This window comes from Sebastes fasciatus, chromosome 8 (assembly GCF_043250625.1).
Source record: "Sebastes fasciatus isolate fSebFas1 chromosome 8, fSebFas1.pri, whole genome shotgun sequence".
NCBI lineage: Eukaryota > Metazoa > Chordata > Actinopteri > Perciformes > Sebastidae > Sebastes > Sebastes fasciatus.
In genome coordinates, this window is record NC_133802.1 from 20,913,903 (window position 1) to 20,934,236 (window position 20,334).

At 40.9% G+C, this 20,334-nt stretch overlaps 2 protein-coding genes across 2 annotated transcripts; both read right to left on the reverse strand.

The window, feature by feature from the left end:
* Positions 1-694: 694 nt before the first annotated feature.
* lrrc23 (leucine rich repeat containing 23) lies at positions 695-5,799 on the reverse strand. Its single transcript, XM_074644221.1, has 8 exons — positions 5,570-5,799; positions 2,846-2,955; positions 2,617-2,737; positions 2,369-2,510; positions 1,624-1,754; positions 1,349-1,485; positions 1,035-1,239; positions 695-946 (listed from the first exon to the last, which is right to left on the reverse strand). The coding sequence occupies exons 1-8, from the start codon at positions 5,654-5,656 to the stop codon at positions 905-907; spliced, it is 975 nt and encodes a 324-aa protein (XP_074500322.1). The 5' UTR covers positions 5,657-5,799; the 3' UTR covers positions 695-904.
* A 343-nt stretch (positions 5,800-6,142) lies between these two features.
* On the reverse strand, positions 6,143-20,234 carry rbm10 (RNA binding motif protein 10). Its single transcript, XM_074644218.1, has 23 exons — positions 20,098-20,234; positions 18,595-18,676; positions 17,592-18,111; positions 17,337-17,507; positions 17,163-17,232; positions 15,656-15,729; positions 14,609-14,695; positions 14,411-14,471; positions 14,140-14,298; positions 12,801-12,961; positions 12,495-12,592; positions 12,150-12,237; positions 11,825-12,029; positions 10,591-10,685; positions 10,421-10,502; positions 9,931-10,022; positions 9,617-9,808; positions 8,965-9,159; positions 8,716-8,772; positions 7,752-7,946; positions 7,470-7,517; positions 7,309-7,364; positions 6,143-7,131 (listed from the first exon to the last, which is right to left on the reverse strand). The coding sequence occupies exons 2-23, from the start codon at positions 18,609-18,611 to the stop codon at positions 7,041-7,043; spliced, it is 2,814 nt and encodes a 937-aa protein (XP_074500319.1). The 5' UTR covers positions 18,612-18,676; positions 20,098-20,234; the 3' UTR covers positions 6,143-7,040.
* Between the last annotated feature and the right edge of the window lie 100 nt (positions 20,235-20,334).

Consider the following 20,334-nt stretch of genomic DNA (forward strand, 5'->3'; position numbering starts at 1 on the left):
AAGGAAAAAAAGAGTGAATCACCAGTTTTATTACAGGAAGCGTGGAGCAATGTGGAGAACTGTAGGTAGTTACAGACAGTGTATAGCTTCGTTGTGAAATTATCAGGGTGTACAATGACATAAATGGCACCCTCCCACATCTTTTCAATGAGGCAACTTCCTGGTTGTGGCAACAGTATGAGGTTGAGGTGTGGAAATATTATTGATTGCTTCAGATTACAGCTATTTATTTGAAATAATTATATTATCTGATCAAATGTGCGTACGCTGTGCTTGAAGGACAGTATAGCTCAGTATACATATGGGGATTTTCCACACACATATATCCATTGCATGTTGCTGTCCCTTTAAAGCTGCAGCTGGATGGCTGCCAATAGGGAAGTGGTGGTGGATTTTGCCTTCTCATCCTTATTCAGGGAAACACAGTACAGCAAGACAAGGTTCAAATACTCCTCATTTATTATTCCTTAGTCACTGACAGGTTGCTTTGTAACCTGCTGATTATCTGCATTTCTACATGTTAACAGATGCAACATAAATAAACATTTAAAAATGTTTATTGCTCAAAAAATAGGCTGTAATAGTGCAAGAACATGACGCAAGCAGCCCTGATGTACAAATATACAGATAAAAAGATACTCTACAACCTGCTGATTATCTGCATTTCTACATGTTAACAGATGCAACATAAATAAACATTTAAAAATGTTTATTAATCAAAAAATAGGCTGTAATAGTGCAAGAACATGACACAAGCAGCCCTGATGTCCAAATATACAGATGGAAAGATACTCTATTGAGATAAAGCCTACAATACTTTCAGACTGCACAATGACAGTCACCCACACCTACACACACCAAGCCTGCGTTTTCAAGGAAGTCAAATACTTCCTCATTTTGGCCATCATTGCAAATCTTCCTCAGATATTTCCTCTTCTTTAAGCTCCTGAAATGACATACATGCCATTAGAACAACCAGCGAAGGAGCAGGTTATGTCTGCCACAATCAGAAATGAGATGTTTCTGAGCTTTACCTTGATTCTCTCCAAGGCCTCAGTCCTCTCCTCTGGGGAGACGGGCTCTTTGTCAAGTCGCTCCAGCTGTGGCAGGACAACTAGTACATTCAGCCGGTAGTCTGTCCCCTCCACCAGAGGATTGTCAGAAAGGACCAAAGCTCGCAGAGTTTTTGACACAAGTGTGATGCTTTGCAGGGCATTCTCATCTAAGATTAGGTTGCCTCTAAGGGAGACAGAAACATATGATATATATAATCTGGGATACATCATTTTATTTTTTACTGAGTTGATAACAGGCTCTGATCTGTCCTGTTGAGATAACAACCGCGTACCTGACATTGAGGTATTGGAGACACTTCATCTTGTCGCTGAGACCAACCAGAGTATCTAGCTGGTTGTCTCGAAGGTGAAGGGTGGTGAGGCGCTCTAACTTCTCTAAACCCTCCAGATGCGTGATGACATTTTGGGCCTGAACGGAGAGCAAGAATAGTTACAAGCAGGCTGCTCTTTTGGTCATTATTCGGACGTTAAGGCTGGTGTTAATGGATCAACCTCATTAAGTGTGTTAGTGCTATTATTAACCAAATCATATAGTGCTTTTTTTTACCAGATATAATTTCTGCAGGTTGGGAAGGTCGATGCCATCAGTGGTTTCCAACATGTTTCCCCTCAGCTCCAGAGTTACCAAGTTGTCAAAACAGCCACTCTGAAGACCAGTCACTCTCTGAATCCTGTTACCTGCCAGAGTGGTTGCAAAATGTCATGTCAATTATATTTCCAAAAGATATATAGGCTATTAGGCACCAGGATTATTTTTATAAACTAAGACTAAACTAAGCAGTGAAAATATTGTTTTATAAACTGACTTTAAGATTTGACTAAAACTAAACTGAAACAATAATGCCTTGTTAAAAAACTAATAAAAATGAGTGAATTGTTTTCAGTTTTCATTTTTTTTAGCTATAATGCTATGCCGCAATTGCTTCACTTAAGTAACGTGAAGGTTAAACACTAAACATTAGCCTATTGCCATTCCTACACAGTTCTCCAGCCATGTATTTTGTATGTACATGTAGCTACATACTGCTGAGACACTATAGCTGGCCATAACAATTACTGTAAAACTAACATTAAATATATAAAAACTCTGAAACTCTGAAAAACTGAAACTAAACTAAAACTAGCAAACACACTGAAAACTAACTAAACTAAAATGAAATAAAAAAAAAAGTCAATAGTGATAGTGAACCATTAGGAAACTCCAAATTAGCTTAAAACATCCCCCCGTCATTCACACAGTATTATAAAAACACCATAGGCTGTATAGTCTATGCATACAACCAACGGACAACCTGAAAGATTGAGGCTCTCCAGGGCAGGCCCAACCAGGCCGTCCAGGTCTGTCAGCCGGTTTCCTGCCATACTCAGCCACTGCAGGTAGGTGAACTGATCGAAAGGTTGATCTTTGAGGGACGCCACAGCATTATTGTCAACCTACAGACGAAGAGTTGGATTAGAGATTCACCATCAGTTAGAGTGAATGATACTGACAGCCCAAGAGATGTCCTTTTCTAAATGAATAAAGAAGGGAGGTCCTTGCCTTCAGCCAGAGCAGCTGGGTCAGAGATTGCAGAGGATAAAGATCAGTGAGGTGGTTGTTGGAGAGATCCAGAAAACGTAGGTGAATAAAACTGCTGATTACATCGATGTCACTCAGTCCTCTGAGGAGTACAGTGATGACAAAGGAAACATTAGTATAAAATCAAAGAGACAATTCAAGATTATAGGGCAAATGCAGCCTATTTTGTATGTATTTTTTGTCCCCATACTTGTCTTTGAGGTCCACTCTGACAAATGCATGACCAAGTCCATCTCCTGTTCGGCACAGCAATGAGAGCTTCTCACTTATGGTTTCTTGGGTCAAATGGCAAATCTCTACCTGTGAGATTGGAAGACATCACAGGATTATACTTTTCCAAATTGTTGGTGGTGCTAACTCACAGAGGATTGAATGCACTACAGGACCCCATCAATGTTAGTGTATTAGTGTATCAGCCCAGACACAATAGAGGTTCAAAACCACCCATGGAACATTTTAGCTATACCTTCAAAATCCCTGTGAATTACTTACATTTAATGCAGTAACGCTTTATAATAAAAGGAACAAATCATATACTTAAGTAATGCTTAACTGATGCATGACTCATTATGATTTAATGCATGAATGAATGCCGATATCATGAATTCCTGTTGCTCTCCATCAACAAAGCCACTGTGACTTTGTGATTATTTCACCGATCACCAATTCAGGAATGTTAATTCAGAGTTACTTCATTCATTAATTGACGCTACTAAATTAATTCAGATCCATGCATTTGCTCAACCTCTCTAAAAGCAGAATAGTAGCTATCCTCATATAGAAATATTAAGCTTTTTTTGTTTCGTCACACTGGTGGTCAGATGCTACATTTACAACCTAAGGGGATGGAGCATGAGTTGTTTTTTATTATTATATGTTAATGTATGAAATAACTGTGAATTAACATTCCTTAATTGATGATGAAGTGTGAACTAATCACAGTCATAGGGACTTGATTTGTTGTTAATGGTGACAGGAATTTATGATGCATCCTGCTGCATTAATTCATGCAATAAATCAAGAGTCATGCATTTTAAGCATCACTCAAGTATATTTTAGAACGGCTTTTTAAGATGGATGTGAACGGTGGGCTCATTCACTGGATTAGAAGTTTTTTAACTGACCGCCCTCAGAGAGCTTTAATGAACGGGGGATTCACTCAGACGAGCTTGTTCTAAATACTGGAGCACCTCAAGGCTGCGTGTTGTCACCTCTGTTGTTCTCTACTTATACAAATGACATGACTGTGCACAGCAGCAATATTAAGTTACTTAAATATGCTGATAACATGGCCCTGGTTGGTGTTCTAACAGAAACTAATGCCACACATGAGGAGGCTTACTTCAGCCAGGTCCCCTTGCTACAGAACTGGTGTCAGACTAGTGATTTGGAAATTTATGTGGCGAAAACAAAGGAACTTCTAATACAAACAAAACCAAGGGGGACCAGTAACATCGCCCCTGTTGTTGTTTTTAACAACTAGCCTGTGGAGGTAGTGGAACATTTGAAGTACCTGGGCACAATCATTGATCAAACTTTAAGTTTTACTGAAAACTCAGAGAGCATTTTTAAGAGAGCCAACCAGTGACTGTTTTTAATCAGGAAGCTGAGGAGCTGTGGCGTAAGTTAGCACATACTTGAGATGGCATACAGGGGCCTGGTTGAAAGCATCTTACAGTTTAATATGACTGCTTGGTATGGCAACTTGAGTGGGAAGAACAAAAACAAGCTTTCCAAAATGTTTAAGATTGCAGGGAAGGTGGTTGGCAAGCCACAAAGACAGCTCTGTCACATATTTGATAGAGCGGTACTCAGGAAGGCCAGACAGATATCTGTAGACGCTTCACACCCACTAAACTCAGAGTTTGAGCTGCTCCCGTCTGGCCATCGTTTTAGGATCCCGAGGGCGAGCCGGAACATATATAAGAGGTCTTTTATTCCCCATGCCCAGGGAATGAAATTAGCACCTGCCATCTGCCAAATACAGGGTAAATGTTGGCTGTGGCAGGTAGAAATTTCAGGTCACCTGCCACCATGGCAGATATGTTTCCTTATATTACAAAATATAATTTTAAAAAGCAATTCCTAACTTTAAAATAATCAGGGATTAAAGTTACATGATATATTCCATATTTATACTGTCTGGTACTGATTCAGTGTTTCAGATTTCAGAAGTGGCAGACAAACATTTAATGGCCAGGAGAACTGTTCAGTGACCTGCCACAGTGGTAGATGAGGAAAAAACTTAATTTTAGACCCTGCCCATGCCATACAGGTACTGGATGCAAAATGACTGCACTAAGAAGACCTTAAGTATTTTTGAAAGGTGTAACTTATCCCCATCTGTTGCTGCTGGTTCCTGCCCATTTGCACAATTGTACATTTGTTGTTGTATGTTTTGGAACAGAGCAGAGGGTTTTGCCGACTGTATGTTTTTAATGTTTGAATTGATCTTTTATGTACTGAAGAAGCCCAAGACAAATTTCCACTAAGGTGGACAATAAAGTCAAAGTAAAGTAAATATAATGTGTACCCTCAAACCAATAATGTTAAACCTAAAGGTTTTTTGAAAAATGATTAGATCACACAGTCCTCTTCCTTTCATCTGATGTTGTGGGTTAAATTAAAAAAAAAAAGTGCACAATTTCACATTTGACACATGTTCTGAGGCCTTGGAGAGAAAGGGGTGAGATGGGGGGAAATCAGGCCTTGACCTTCCTGTCCATTTTTGGGGGGGTAGCTCGCTAGATACTGGGATGAGATCTGTGATTATTAAGTGAATATTTGAGACTGTGTAACTTACTCCACCTGCTTAAACCAGCATGCTATGGTAGTAATGTTACTTGTTCTTATAAAAAATGCACGATTAGATGTACACATTTCTTTTAAGAAGTTATCTTTCAGTAACTCTCACCTTCTCGTCCTCTTCAGCTCCTTCTTGCTGTGTTTCTTCCTCTCCCTCTATATCCGACAAGATTGCATCTTCATCCACCTCAGACATGGCTAGTTGTTTTCACAAAAAGTAGCAGAAGACCAGCTGGTAGCTAACAAGCTGCTAACTAGTCCAACTGCACTGAGTTTAGCTATCTAATAGCGACGAAACTGACTGGGTTAGCTAAGCGAGTAACTGGACTGTTGCCAGGCCTACGGTCTATGGTCCACGTTTGTGTTGCTGTTGCCATGGAAACCCAACATCCCTAACACGAGCACAGGTGTGTTAAAGACTCATTTGATGCTCACTTCTTACTGTGCTGTGAAAAATATAAAAGGATGCGACAGATGTTTTCTTTGAAGAAAAAATAAATAACATATATCCTGAGTTAATCCATCTCCCTGATCCTAAGAAAATACCATACTTAATGTGGGGAGAAAAATCAATGTGCAATATTAGCTGCAAAATATGTTGACATACGATAATAGGTGCTACAAGCTCCAAACATGTTTCTGTAAAAGAATGTATATTTAAAATGTATTTGGTATATTTTGATTATTTCTTGTGAAATGTAATTATTTATTAATATGTAATTTCGCTTTGGCAATAATGTAACCTGAACATTCATGCCAATGAAGCTTATTTGAATTTGAAACAGAAAACACATTCTCAGGGTGAGACTAATGTGCAACCGTGCAACAGCTGTACAATTTCTGCGGGTCAAGGTGTTGCATTATTTATATTCCTCTTTTGTTAAACCACCGATTTGCAAAAACACAGCTTTGGAAATTTCAAGTTAAAATGTCGAAATATTAGCAACTGTTTACTGGCTTGCCCATACAAAGACATAAATCATTGATAATGATGAAAATGTGTTATTCTGAATTAATTTACACAAGCTTGATGAAACACAGTCACATTATTGGTAAAATACAAGAAATAAAAAATAACTTTCTCCAGAGATAATGATGTATTAGGCCTACATTGTGAATTCATGACAAACAGACACTTTTTCATCCGACCCTGTCCAGTTCATGAGGTCTCTTCTAAAATGTTCATGCCCAGATCAGTCATTCACTGAATGACAAGGCATATAGCATTAAATTAAAAAACAAAATCTATGGTGCATAGACAGTAATATTAGAAAATCCCAAATGTTTCCCAACCACATAAAGCTTGTTTATCACGCACAAGCTCCGAAGCAAGTGAGAACCCCAAACTGCATCATTCAGGAAGAAAGCAAAAAAAGTGCATTCTGTGCATTATCCTGACATCCACTGCTACAGGATCAGTTCATGAGTGTATTACCACTGTTTGAGGTAATTGTAATGTCAAACCAAAATTAAGAGGTTCATCTATTATCTATATATGATGTTAATGGTGAAGTGTTGCGTGCTAGGATTCGTCGTTCCCCCTGTCCCGGGTCAGGACGTTGAGATTTCAGGGTGAGGGCTCATTCCACTTGCATGTTGCGCAAAAGAAGCCCTTTTTTCACTCCTCCCTGCAGCATCCTGGCGCCAAGACTGGTGCCTGTGATCCCGTCGCTAAAGAGAAAAATAATAAAATAACATTAAGTGCACACACAACCCAAGTAGAAAGACAGCAACAGACCTTACACTACAGATAAGATATCACCATACATTTCTGGGGGTAGCTAGTTAGATAATGGGATGAGATCTGTGATTATTTAAGGGAATATTTGAGACTTCACTGCTGCTTACATGGGGCTAAACTTCCTCCTCTTAGGATCAGGAGGCTCAGGTCCATCCACAAGTCTCTGCAAGCAAAAAGAAGGCAATGAAGTGAATACTACTACTATAAATATAATTACTCTATACAATGTTGTTCAACTCCTACAGTCGCACCCTGAGGCTCAACCAACCTCTTTGCCAGCAGATTCTTGCTGGATTCTTCTCTGCTCCAAGTTTTGCTGAGGGCGGACGGATAACAGGTAGAAGTTTAGACATGTTTAAAAGAGGAGGCGGCACCTTTGTCATTTTTAGACACCCTTTATATGACAAATAGTGAAGAATGTATGAGACAATCATTTAATAAAATACACTGAAAAAGGTTTCCAGCCAGGAGTGAACAGATGTTCCTAATTCATCATTTATGCGATGTTTGTAAAGGTGTGAAATAAGATTCAAGCTGTTTTTGTAACCACCTTGTGTAGCTCAGAGAGCTGCTGGTGCCTGATGAGCGCCTCCTTGCTGGGGAACTGCCTCCTACACAGCAGACAAGCCAGTTTAACCCAGTCTGTCATTCTTCCGTCTTTCTCATCTCTGTCGCCTCCTTCTTCCTCGCTGTCAGTTTCTCCGCTGTAGGCTGGGACCAGACCCTGCTGCTGAGGAGGCGAACGCTATAGAAATAAGATGCAAGAGCAAATGAGGAACAGAACGCACGTCTCCACCAAGCAGTCCAGTCCAATCCAGTTCAGTTCAGTTTGTTACACATTAGAAGGGTTATTTTTGCATTTCCATTGACCTCTGACCTCAAGATATGTGAATCAAAACTCTGAGATGAACAGAGTGAAAACTGTTTCTTATTAGATAAAACAGATGTTGACAAACTGCCTAATTTTCAGTTGAAAAAAAGGTAATAAATCGCAATATATCTTATTGCAATACCCAGCATATCGCTAAATGTTTAAAATCGCAATAAGATCGTATTGTGACTTAAATAATGGGATAATATTGTGGGCCCCATTGATTTGCACCCATACCGGACACACTACGTTGTACACTATGCCGTACAATTGGCAAACACAGATCCTCTGTTTGGTTGCCGTTGAAATGATTCAGTGAGTGTCCCGTTGAAGATGATATTACAGCAGTTTCACGCACTGTTGCTACGGCGATCAGTTAAGAATCCTGCCCACACTAAGGGGGTTCTACCTGCACTAGAAACACGGCATAAAGAAAAGGACCTGGTACTAAAAGTGAGTCGAGTCGAGCAGAGCAGAGCTGTACCATGCAGTGGAAACATGTCTATAGACACAGAAATAGTAATAGTATGCTTGAAAAAACGTTTTTTAGCATCCTCTCTAAAAAGACAGGGTGTTCGAAAAATTATGAGAACAGACCAACACAGATACATTACAAATACAATCACTTTGACCATGCCCTTACTTCTGTACTTTGTCGGATCTGGTCCAGAAAAATCTGAGGTCGCTCAGACAGCGCACCCTGCAGGACAGAAAAGCGAGATCAGAGGGATTACCAGGTCAGTTAGTAAGAGACATTGTCTTATTACTTGCACTGGGGCAGGATGAGTGGTTGTAGGAGCCATAGTCCTCTGGTTGATGGACATGATACCCTGCTGCCCCGAAGGGAAAACAGGTGTTTACAGCTAAGCCTGTGTGTGTCAGAGTCATGTACCTTTTTCTCCAGAACAGCATAGCCTGCGTCAGCACTAGCAGACTCTCGGCGGTCATCTAGGCGACTGTGGCCGGGCGCCCGAGTGTAACCAGGCGGCAGCGCTGTGGAGCCGACGGCAGGGGAGGAGGAGACAGAACGCATGTTCTCCTTGTGTCTGTTGAGACTCTTCGCCCAGCGCTCCATATCTTTGGCAATCTATTAATAAAAGGCCCAAGAGATGCAAGTTAGTCATATATATATATATATATATATATATATATATATATACAGACTGAACAGAGGAAGATTTACAATTTGAAAAGTCGCCCACATCAAGGGTGGACAACATACAATAATGCAATCCAACTCAGTAGCTCTTCAATAAATACTACCTTGGTGAAGTCTAACATTTCCAGAATACGTTTGAGGTTTTAAAAGAACTATGGTAATTTTGGTCTGAACTAAACTGTATTATATTATATTGTAAGGTATTGTTATTTTGTCCACTAACAGATGTGTTGAATCATACATACTGAAACTTACAAAGCTGTACAAATGTCGAATCAATATACAAAAAACTTTATGATGGAGGTTCACTTTGAAATCCAAAGGTAAATTTAGTTTTCTGTGCACATCTGTCAGTGCTTGAACTTGTATCCAGGTTGTAGAGTACCTGTTGAGCGGTTTTACTCTTGGGTTTGTCTTTCTTCTCCTTGCCATGGGTAGCAAACGGTGAGTCTGAAGGGGCTTCGCCAATACTCGTGGGACCACCTTCGGAGTTGGACTGGCCGGCAGCAGCAGGAATGTAGGTGTGCTTCTCTCCATCCCAGTACATGTACTGCTGAGTGTGAGGATTGTAGTAGTACTGCAATAGAGGAGGGGCACACAAAACCAGACTGAAATGCTGAGGAAGAAGACACATTCTGAAAAATGTTTCAAAGAGCGCTGGCTTGATATTTAAACTGCAGTACATTCGCCACTCTTTACCTGGGAGTTAGGGTCATAGTAGAGGCCTGTGAGTGGGTCGTAATAGTAGCCAGAGCTTTCGTCATACTGGTATGTGGACACATCTGGCACAGCTGCAGTCAAACACACAGGACATTCACCTCAGGGTCAGATATCAAATTTAAACCTTTAATCGATCATAACAGGTTAGATTCACTGTTAATCAGCAGCAGCATCGTGATTCATACATTCCGATAAACACTTAGTTAACACATAGCAGTTATCCACCAAAAAACTATTTTATATACAGGATTTTTTCATTTTTAAAAAGTCTGGTGAAACTAGTTTGACCGAAATGTCTGCCACAAAGCTACATCTATTTGCAGTCATTAGTGAAGGTGTTGATTCTGTGTTTTTTAAAGCCAAGTCTCGATTCCTAATGCTGTTTGCATACCCCGTTTGGGGTTGAACACTGCAAATAACTTCCCAAGCTGTAGGCATACTAGGCAACACTGGGAACACAAAGCCTTACGGTATTGCTGGAGCTCATGTTCAGTGCCTGGGGTCGCAGGTTGGCTGGGAGCAGCTGGTTGTGGTTTTCCCACGATCTCAACCTGTGGAGTCACAGAGTTCATAAAACCAAGAAAGTAATGACGTGAAATAATGCAAAAATAAAAGAAGGAATGCAAACTATTCTTGTACCTGTGTAACTGGTGTGGTAGCCGTGGAGAGGAGAGCAGTCTGTGTATGAGTAAGAGGCTGCTGTACGACTGCTGATCCAGATGTCAGTGCCTCAGCTGCACAGTAGTGAGCACACACAAACAGGTGCCTTAAGTTAACAAAGGTTCAATTCAAATGTATACAGGTATATAGATAGTAATGGGTACCGATACCCGGTACTAAACGAGCCCCGGGGCTCATTTTTTCAAGACCGTAGTATCGATAAGCTCTGACGTTAACAGTTCTGCTATCGGTGTTGGAGAACTTAAGAAAATTGATTTCCTATTTATTTAGGCTATGTAAACTCTATCTTGCACTTTTGATCTCACAAACTCTGTTTCTAATTTGTAATAAGATTAAAACATTCGTCAATGATGCATTTTCCAATCCAGAGGAGAGATCTGTGTACGAGGGGCGGGGCCAGCTCTCTCTGCCTCTCTCCACACACTGAGATCGGAGACCCTGATCCAACAATGGCGGAGAGAAATCAAAACAATCAAAAGTGTGGTTATACTTAAATTTGAGTCGATGCAGACAATACTTGTTGCCAAAAGTGCAGCAAGTCGTTTGCTTGTTAGGGCGGAAACACCGCCAAATGCACCGTTTTCAACAGACTAGCTTGTAGTTCATCCCTCGTTGCCCCATCCACCTCAGGTATGTTATGTACACTAACAGCCTAGAGCCCACACGGAGTTAACAAAATTATACAAACATGGGTTAATGATTAAAAGTAACCATTAGCCAGCTGATTGTTTAGATATAACCTAAATATGGGTGCATTCATAAATTCCACCTATATTTTCTTTTGCATTTAATAATTGTTTAATTCATTTACTTTACATTTCCATCATCACATTATAGTTTATAATAGTGATTTGTTCAAAACATGACTGTTTCTTATACTATAAATAATTGTTTATTTTACATTTTAATAATCACATTATAAGTTATTTGTTCAAAACACTGCTGTTGCTACTCATATGTTAATTTATATACAGTATGACAAAATAAAGCAATGTTAATTCTGTTATTCATTTGTTTGATTTTGTTCTCTTAAAAAACAACAAAAAGAACCGTTAAGGGCACCGGTAAAGTACCAGATCGATAAGCAGCATCAGTAAGAGTAGTAGTACCGTTAAAATCTTAACGTTACCCATTCCTATGTATAGATAATACAGGTAATAGGCTCTATATGTTTAGCATATGTGATACTAACCCTGGACTGCTCCTCCACCGTAGGCCCCCATCAGGGCCGTTCCTGCACCGGGTAAAAGAGCAACCCTGGCATCTGCGTGGGTCTTGAAAGTTGTGCCATCCAGCCCAGAGTATTCATTTCCTTCGTGACTGTATGTTACTGCTGCCCCCTGCTGATACACTGCTGTATCTATACTCTGGCCTCCACCTGATCCATTCTGAGCAGTCTGAGAATGAAAAACATAAAAAGAAATACACAAGAATACAATCATAAATATACATTTTGAAATTAAAGATGTGTTACACCCTTATGTTTTCTTTTTCTGTAATGAAGTCATTCAGGTTACCTGCGTGACAGCCCACTGTGCAGCAGCTATAGCTGTGCTGGCCACTGTAGCAGCACTCACTCTGCTGCCGTCCGTCAGGAACACATCACTGGCATAGAAAAGAGGCACAGAGACGGTTTCTGGTGACCAACATTTAAAAACTTTTCTTTGTGACACAAAAATACAAGTCACTATTTTTAGGCTACTAATTTCAAGGATACTAATTTCCAATTTGAGTTTTAATGTGATGTTTTAATCATTGATTTGAACCTATAATATTATTCTTTGTGCCATAGCAATAATGTGCTATAATTGAAGTGCTCTTGTGGTTTCTCTAAAGCACTGTTTGGGTGTGTGAGTGTTTACCGTTTGGAGCCTTTGGCAAACTCCACCACAATAGCTTTCCCGTCAATAGAGAGAGGTGGCTGCAGAGCCTGCAAGATCTGGAGCAGCTGAGATGCCTCCTGTTGATAAAACATACAGAGAACTGCGAGTTAGTGCGAGTTGTGTGTAACTGTTTATGTGTGTGTGTGTTATGTATGTTTAGGATAAAGCTCATTTTAAAATCATCAGTACACAAATCTCAAAATGATTTGTGTATGGATTAATCAATGGATTAAAAGTGAATGACAATATGTCTAACACTTGTGCATGTGTGTTTATGTTTCTCACCACTATAGTAGAGAGCTGTAGAAAGGCAAAGCCCCTGTTGAGATGTGTGTGCTTGTCCTTGATTAGGCGAACGTTGGAAGGGGAGAGAGTGGCAAATGGAGCCAAAGCAGATAAGATGGTATCAACTGACGTATGCGGGCCAAGGTTCCTTAGTATCAGAGCTGGTGTAGGAGAGGATGAGATATAATTATATTCTTTAACACAATTTTTAACATTTTGGATTCCAGATAATAAACAGTGTTGTAAAAGCAAGAATCCCATGATGCCCCCTCTTCTGGTTTGCAAGCTATACAGTAGCTAGGTAGAGAAAAATGTTTCAAAACATAATAAGAGTAAGAGTATTTGCCATAATCCACATTACACAATATTTTCCAATATATTAGTACACATAAATGAAGCCATTGATAAAATAAACAATGATTACAAAAATAGAAAGGTTACACAAAAGTAGTGTTAATTTTGTCAGCTAATTTTTTTATTTAGTCGTAGTCCTTGTTAGTTTTTATCATATTTAGTCAACCTCATGCTGTTTCTTTTGGGTCAAGTTTCAGTTGACTAAAAGTCTGGGGGACGCTTTCACAAGGAATCAGAGTGAAATTGATACTTTTGTTTTCTATTTAGTCTGGTTTAGTTTCACAGTGCACAAATTAAAGCAGACCAATTTAAAAAATGACTTTGACTCGTCACTGATCTACTGTGTGCACGAATCCCTTCTCCTTGGTCCGCACCAGAATATGATTACTGCGTTCATAACTGCCCAAACGAACCGCACCATTGTTCGATTAAAAGTGGACTACAAGCTGGCTTGTGAAAGCACCATTAATCAAAGAAAACCATAACTATTTTAATTCTAGTCAATGAAAACTGTTGCCATTTTAGTCTTTTATTAGTCATCAGATTATATTGAACATTTCAGTCAATCTAATCTAGCAGCCAAAATATGCCTTGTTTCTTTCCCCAAAGCCCTGTTGTTGTTGTCATTGATAAATTTAACTTAAGTAAGTTACTCCGAGTCCTCCTGACTGTGCTCATTGTGTAGTCCTGATCTGGCACAGGAAACGGAATCACTGCGTTGAAGAAAAAAAAAAATCTCTAATACTTAGGCTCCTCTTTTTTTGTCAATCAACTACATTTTAGTCTTGTCTTTTTTGTCTACAATATGGCCTGTTGATATAGTCACAGTTAGTGGTAAACAATGTCGGTCACATCTCGTTATCGTCTCGGCCATTGATGAACATATTTAGTCTTTGTTAACGAAATTAACACTGCATCAAAGTAGGTCTTTCTGAATAGAAGAAGAAATTGCCATGGTGGCAAAAATGTCAAGAGAAGGACTTACTGTCATTGGCAACATCTGCCTGCTGTGCAGCCTGTCCTGGGTTGACAGTAGGACCAGAGGAGTGGTAGGGTGCTGGCAAGGGCAATAAACCCTGGGCTCCCTCCTTTTGAAGACCAACGGGCAAATCTCTCTGCAACTGAGGCAACTTCAGCTCAGCCTCTGGGGAAAGACAACAAGCCATTTATGTATTATTATATGGTGTGAGGGAGCTTGTACTATTGTAAAAGGGAGAAGAGTTGAAATATTTACAGTAGCCGGGGTTAAACTTTACCTGATTTAGGCACACTGCATTTGAAGCACTTCTCTCTCCTTTTAAAGTTTTGCACACCACACTGTTGAAACGTTACATGACCTACTGTTAAAATACTAATTTAAAAGAGTGAGAGCAACTACAGCGACTGATATACATGCAAACAATTCACAAATTTAGATTCCCATATATGCATGCCACACAATGCAAACACACAACCTTGTTGCAAAGCCAGTCCTCATTGGCACGCGGTTTCGGGTCGCTGTAGTGCATCGACACTCTTTGTCCCAGAATCAACAGCACTGCCTGAAAGAAAAAGAAAGAGAGGGAGGGGGAACAAAGAATGATTATCAGTGATAATTAGGCCACACATGCCAGAGAAAGGCCTCATCTCACAAGAGATGAGAGAGAATGAAAGGGACGAGAGGGAGAGGGGGACAGAGAGAGAGAGAGATATATAGAGAGAGAGAGAGAGAGAGAGAGAGAGAGTAGAACTGAGGCTGAGAGAAAGAGGACACCAGAGAATTGCAACCTTCAGCTTTAGGAAATTGGGACGGACTGAGATGGTGTATGTGTAGTGTGTGTGGGTGTCCATTTTTAAGGACACAATGTGTTTTGTTCAATTGTGTCATCCCTCCCCCCTTAAGGGGAAACCTTTTCACAGTGTTCCACACATCCCATCCCACTGTCACCACCTTCATCCCCCTAATAGACAATAGCTCCATCCTAAAGATGTCATAAATGGTAGATGAGCCAGATATGGAAGGTTCAAAAACAAAAAAAATGAAGTACTATATTGGTTCTGATTCAGCATACAATAGACCATGTGAGAACTTATATTCACACTGTCACACTATCCCAGAGAGAGTGAGAACATGTCACTGAAGAAAGAGGAGACCTCTATATAATAGAGGAGCTTGTATTGGGCAAATGATGAGCAAATGTGACTGGGAGGGTCCAGTTATGACAACTATGTAGTTAGGCCCCAGACAGACAGACGTCAGCATGATGTAACATGAATTTGCCTGTTTGTGGAATTCTGTATAAGCAGAAAGAAAAGATGGATTTCCCCAAAAAGTGCAAAGACCTACCTACCTCAGGGACAATAATTATGTCTCCACTCTGTGTGTCTAATACCATACTGGAATGCATCATGTGCACATGACAGGGTATGATGTGACTGTACATTTGTCCTCATATTAACATATATGTCCCATTATAATGCGTGTATATATGTGTATGTGTGTCTGTGTAGGGGAGAGTGACCTGGTTGGTCTCCATCCAGCGGGTGGCCTCCTGTATGACATTAAACTCGACGAAGGCGAATCCTCGGCTCTGACCTGGACACCGCCCAGCGCCATGGTAACCGAACAACAACAACAACAACATAACAACAACGCAGTGAGGGGTTAGTGCTTCATGTCCAGAGGAGAGAGAGAGACCCTGTATCAGCACTAATAGAATAAATCATTGCTTCCTCTCTCCCTTGGAAATAACACACCTGACAGCCAGTTTGGAGAGCCGCTGTCAAATTCTCTGCAAGGGTGGGAGGACGCAATGTCAAAGTATCTCAACAGGGTCAAGGAGAGAGGGATAGAGAGGGAGAATCCTACCCACTCATCAGTTTGAGTCTGAGCTTTTTGGCTTTGAATGATGAAGCACCCAGGCACCAACAAAACAGACGCACACACAGATACACACACACACACACATACAAGCATATCTCTGCTAGTCTGAGAGGTCTGAACTATGTAGCACTGTGGTGGAATGCTCCATATTCTGTCCATGCATTACTATAACTGATTGAGAACACATTATACAACATATTTAGATTTACATATTCTATAAACAACACTGTATATGGTATATTACATGGAGTGCAATCACAAAAGATCATCATTTAAACATTTAACACTGAGACTTATCCTAAAAACAGAGGAAACAGTGATGCGGAGGTGAGAAAGACAGAGCAGTGCAGGGGACTGTAAGTGTGCCTGAGTCAGATCAGCACACCTTACAGACAACCAGTGCGTTAGCAAAGGGGGAGGCCAGTGAGACAATGATCTTAATGGAAAAAAACCTTTAGAAAAAGACAAGCTTTTCTGAGTGGTATGGATGACGCTCACGTAGCTGAGAGGTAGCTGCAACACTTACATCCCCACACTCACACACACTCAAAAATAGCTACAATGACAAACACCATCAAACGTACGCTGCTTCCGCAGCTGATTTCTCGGTTGACACGGTTAGTTTGAGAGCATTGTTCATCTACTCAGACACATCTCACTTCAAGATGGATGAGGCAGAATCATGAAAGGGTAAAGATGATAAGAGAGTCAAGCCGAAAAGGAAAAATTAATGCCATGGAGTGAAGATCGCTAACCTATCGCTGTATGCATGCATTTTTGGATAGAGCTCTCATTTGAAGCGTGCATGGATGTTTTGTTGCCCTGTGAGCACTAGCCAGAATTCAGACACCAGCAGACCAAAAAAATTAAAGCAGAAATCGCAGCAAAAGCCTGTAGTATATAAATATAAATGCATTCTTTGCATCAGCTGTCTATCCCGCTGTCAGAGTATGAAGAAAGACAGTGACAGTAAGAAGGAAAGGGAGGGCGCTTATTAATAAGAGAGAAAAGACTGAGCAGATGAGGGAAAGTCTCCTAAGAGAGCAATGAAGTGAAAGAGCTGGTAATGGGTGAGTGTGACACAAAGGGAGAATAACAAAAAAAAAAACAGAAAAAAAGATTCGAGGCAATGGACAAGTTCTCACCTGAGGATTTGTTTCTCATGAGGCGAACCTCTCTTGGCTGGATCCCCTGCTCCTGAAGTTGTGCCCGGATCTATAAACACAGAGGCATTATAGCATTTTAAGCCGGCTGAAGACAAGAACCAGACATCATCACACCACTGTTGAGAAAAACATGCCCAGGAGACATACACTTACCTCATTGGCGGTGACATTGGGTGGCAGCATGCGAAGCATTATGATGTTGCTTGGCCTCTGGTTGTGGTCTAGATCTGCACGGTAGTCCTGGTCCCTCTGATCCAACTCCTCAAGGGTCAGGTCAGGACCAGCACTCCCACAGCTATGCTCCTCTGCCCCCACCGGAAAAGCCTGTATGGGACAGTCACAAATTAGCAACCGATGTCAACAACAAAACAGCAGCTCTATGAAGAGGACGGACTTGTTATGGCTTACCCTTCTCTTCACCGCCGCACGTGAGAACCTGTCCTCCTCTCTCTGTCTTGCCGTATTGTACTCCATCTGTTCTGAATGGGCACCACCACGACCCCAGTTGCCATCCCTACCCCCTGAATGAGGGGCACTGTTCTCAGGAAAGCCTCTTCCACCTTTTCCCCGACCTCTTTCCTGTGGGCCAGTCAATAAATGCTCAAACTCCCGCCTGGATCCCTCCTCCTCTAAGGCTAGATCATGCTGCGACTGAGGGCATGGGGGCCACAGGAGCCCTTTCCCCTCACGTCCAATATCCCCTCGCCCATGTCCTCTCTGGTGAAACCCCGGACGGTCTTGGAGACGATCTGGTGAGAAGTCACGGACGCCCTCTTCGTGGCAGTATGGTCTGTCACACTCGGCTCTGACATCATATCCTGCTCCTGCCTCCTCATCCTCTTGGCCATAGCCTCTGTAGTCCATGTCACGAAAGTTGTGATCGTTGTGAGTGTTGCCATAGCGACCTGTGCGGTCACCTCGCCCACCCCTGCGGACCGTGAAAGACAATGTGAGGGACTTGTCGGACACACATACTCTTTAGGGTAGAAAAGCACAAAAGAAGGTCTAAACCTGCAGTAGGCAGAATGTTTTTGGCATCATTGGGCAAAAATTCCATAATAACCTTTCATCATATTGTAATTCAGGTGTTCTGAGAGAAAACTAAACTTCTGCACCTCCTCATGGCTCTGTTTCCAGGGTTTAAAAAATCTAATCTCGTGACGGGAGAATTTGGCCAATCACAGGTCATTTAGGAGAGAGAGAGAGCGTTCCTATTGGCTGTTCATTCAACGGAGGCAGCTGTCAATCACTCACAAACTCCGATCAAACGGTCAAACTAGGCAGCTCTGATCAAATATTAATCAACATTCTGTCTCATGCACTAGTGCCAGGATATAGTGACCGTTTAATATAAAAATAACTTTTTTTATTCATATTCTCTCCAATTCTACCCACTGCTGCTTTAACTCACCTCCGCTCATAGTCCATGCTGATCCACTGACTCTGCTCCTGGTGTCTGCCCTTTTTTCTATTTGGTTACAGCATTGGATACCCTGCAAGTACATCGGCAATATACTCTTTTGAATGAGAAGCAATAAGATTAGATAAGATAGACTTTATTGTCCTGGAGGAAATTTGTCTAGGGACACATACAGTATAATAAAAAAAACAACATAGTGCATACATACAGTACACACACACACAGACACAGTACCAACACTCGTAGAGGTCAATTTTCGATAAGATTTAGGGGAACCAAATTATGGAGTAGCTTTTCACATCCATCAATAAACTGTTCATCTGTAAAATGTTTCAAAAGTCGCTTAAAGGGTCATTTAATTGCTGTCTTGTACTTGTCTTTTTTTATATATTTACTGTATTGTTATTGTTGCTATTATATATATATATATATATCTTGTCCTAATTGTTTTGTTATCACTATTATGTGGTCATATTATTTCTTTATATTAATCTTGTCTCTAGGTGGAGGCTTCAGATAAGCCCAGTGGGTTTTTTGCCTCTCCCTGCACTGTATACTATTCATTTAGTTTCTTTGTTATGTTGTAAAGTCTTAAATTGTGCAAAACAAAATAAACAAAAAACAGTGCATGCATATAGACTGTAACTAACCAACAAACTGCCCATCATACACAATGTGTTGGTTAGTGGCAGTGTATGCATGTACTGTACACTAATCAGCAGAATCACAGTAAACCTTGCTGGTTGACTTTTAGAAACAGAGTCAAAGCAACTACTTTGCAAAAAGAAATCTCCCAAATCGAGGCCTCCTGTGGTGCATAGTAATGATGTGCAAGGTGTGAGGCAGGTATAGCACTATTTTTAGTTCTGTCACCAGGTTAAGCTGCTGCAATCTATTTCTTTACTTCAAACCAAGAGAGACATTTATGCATTTTAAGAACATTTGTTTCTACACCCACAAGAAAAAACAGTCTAATGGCAGTCTATGCATGTACTGTGCACTAATCAGGAGAATCACAGTAAACTCTGCTGGTTGACTTTTAGAAACAAGAGAGTCAAAGCAACTAATTTGCAAAAAAAAAAATCCCCCAAATAGAGGCCTCCTGCATAGTAGTGATGTGCAAGGTGTGAGGCAGGTAGCAGCACTGTTTTAGTTCTGTCACCAGGTTGCAGCTGCATCTTTGAATCCTGCAGACTTCTGCAAACTTTGACTGATACCACTGCTTTACAAACAACTCACCAACAAAAAAAAACCCTGTAAATAAACAAACAGATGCATAACCCTGCATCACTACTGCGCAATGCACATGCCCAACCTTACTAACCCAAAAAAGGAGTATTCAACAATGACGTGTGGCGGTCATCTCGGTTAGCATGCAAAGCTACGTATCTTAGCCTGAGGTTGTCTTGCAGAGAGACTAGCCTCACAAAGACGTCTGTCAGCTGTCGTGAACACAACACCTGCAGTCGTATTTGCAATAGGACAAACACTTACCAGTGTCACGTATAAGCGACAATAGCTCTTTAAATGTCGAAGCCCAGGTGAGGAGGGTATTTTATTTTCCACGGAGTGTAAAATGGCCACAGCAAGAACAACATTTCAGAGGAGGGTTCAAAATACCTGACTCTGGCTTCTGATTGGTCGAACACATCAAGGTCGACGCTGATTGGACGAGACCAAGCCAGGGTCAACCCTAAACTGGTAGCCAATATGACTGATACACTGCTTGGC

What these genes read in the sequence shown, in the direction of transcription:
- lrrc23 (XM_074644221.1), bottom strand. Translation starts at nt 5,656, where the DNA reads ATGTCTGAGGTGGATGAAGATGCAATCTTGTCGGATATAGAGGGAGAG. An exon ending in AGAGTGGACCTCAAAGACAA is followed by an intron (nt 2,738 to 2,845) that starts GTATGGGGACAA and finishes TGTACTCCTCAG; the next exon opens with AGGACTGAGTGACATCGATG. An exon ending in GGAGAGCCTCAATCTTTCAG is followed by an intron (nt 1,755 to 2,368) that starts GTTGTCCGTTGG and finishes CCACTCTGGCAG; the next exon opens with GTAACAGGATTCAGAGAGTG.
- rbm10 (XM_074644218.1), bottom strand. An exon ending in CGGTGGAGGAGCAGTCCAGG is followed by an intron (nt 10,686 to 11,824) that starts GTTAGTATCACA and finishes ACTACTGTGCAG; the next exon opens with CTGAGGCACTGACATCTGGA. An exon ending in AGGAGGAAGTTTAGCCCCAT is followed by an intron (nt 7,132 to 7,308) that starts GTAAGCAGCAGT and finishes TTTTCTCTTTAG; the next exon opens with CGACGGGATCACAGGCACCA.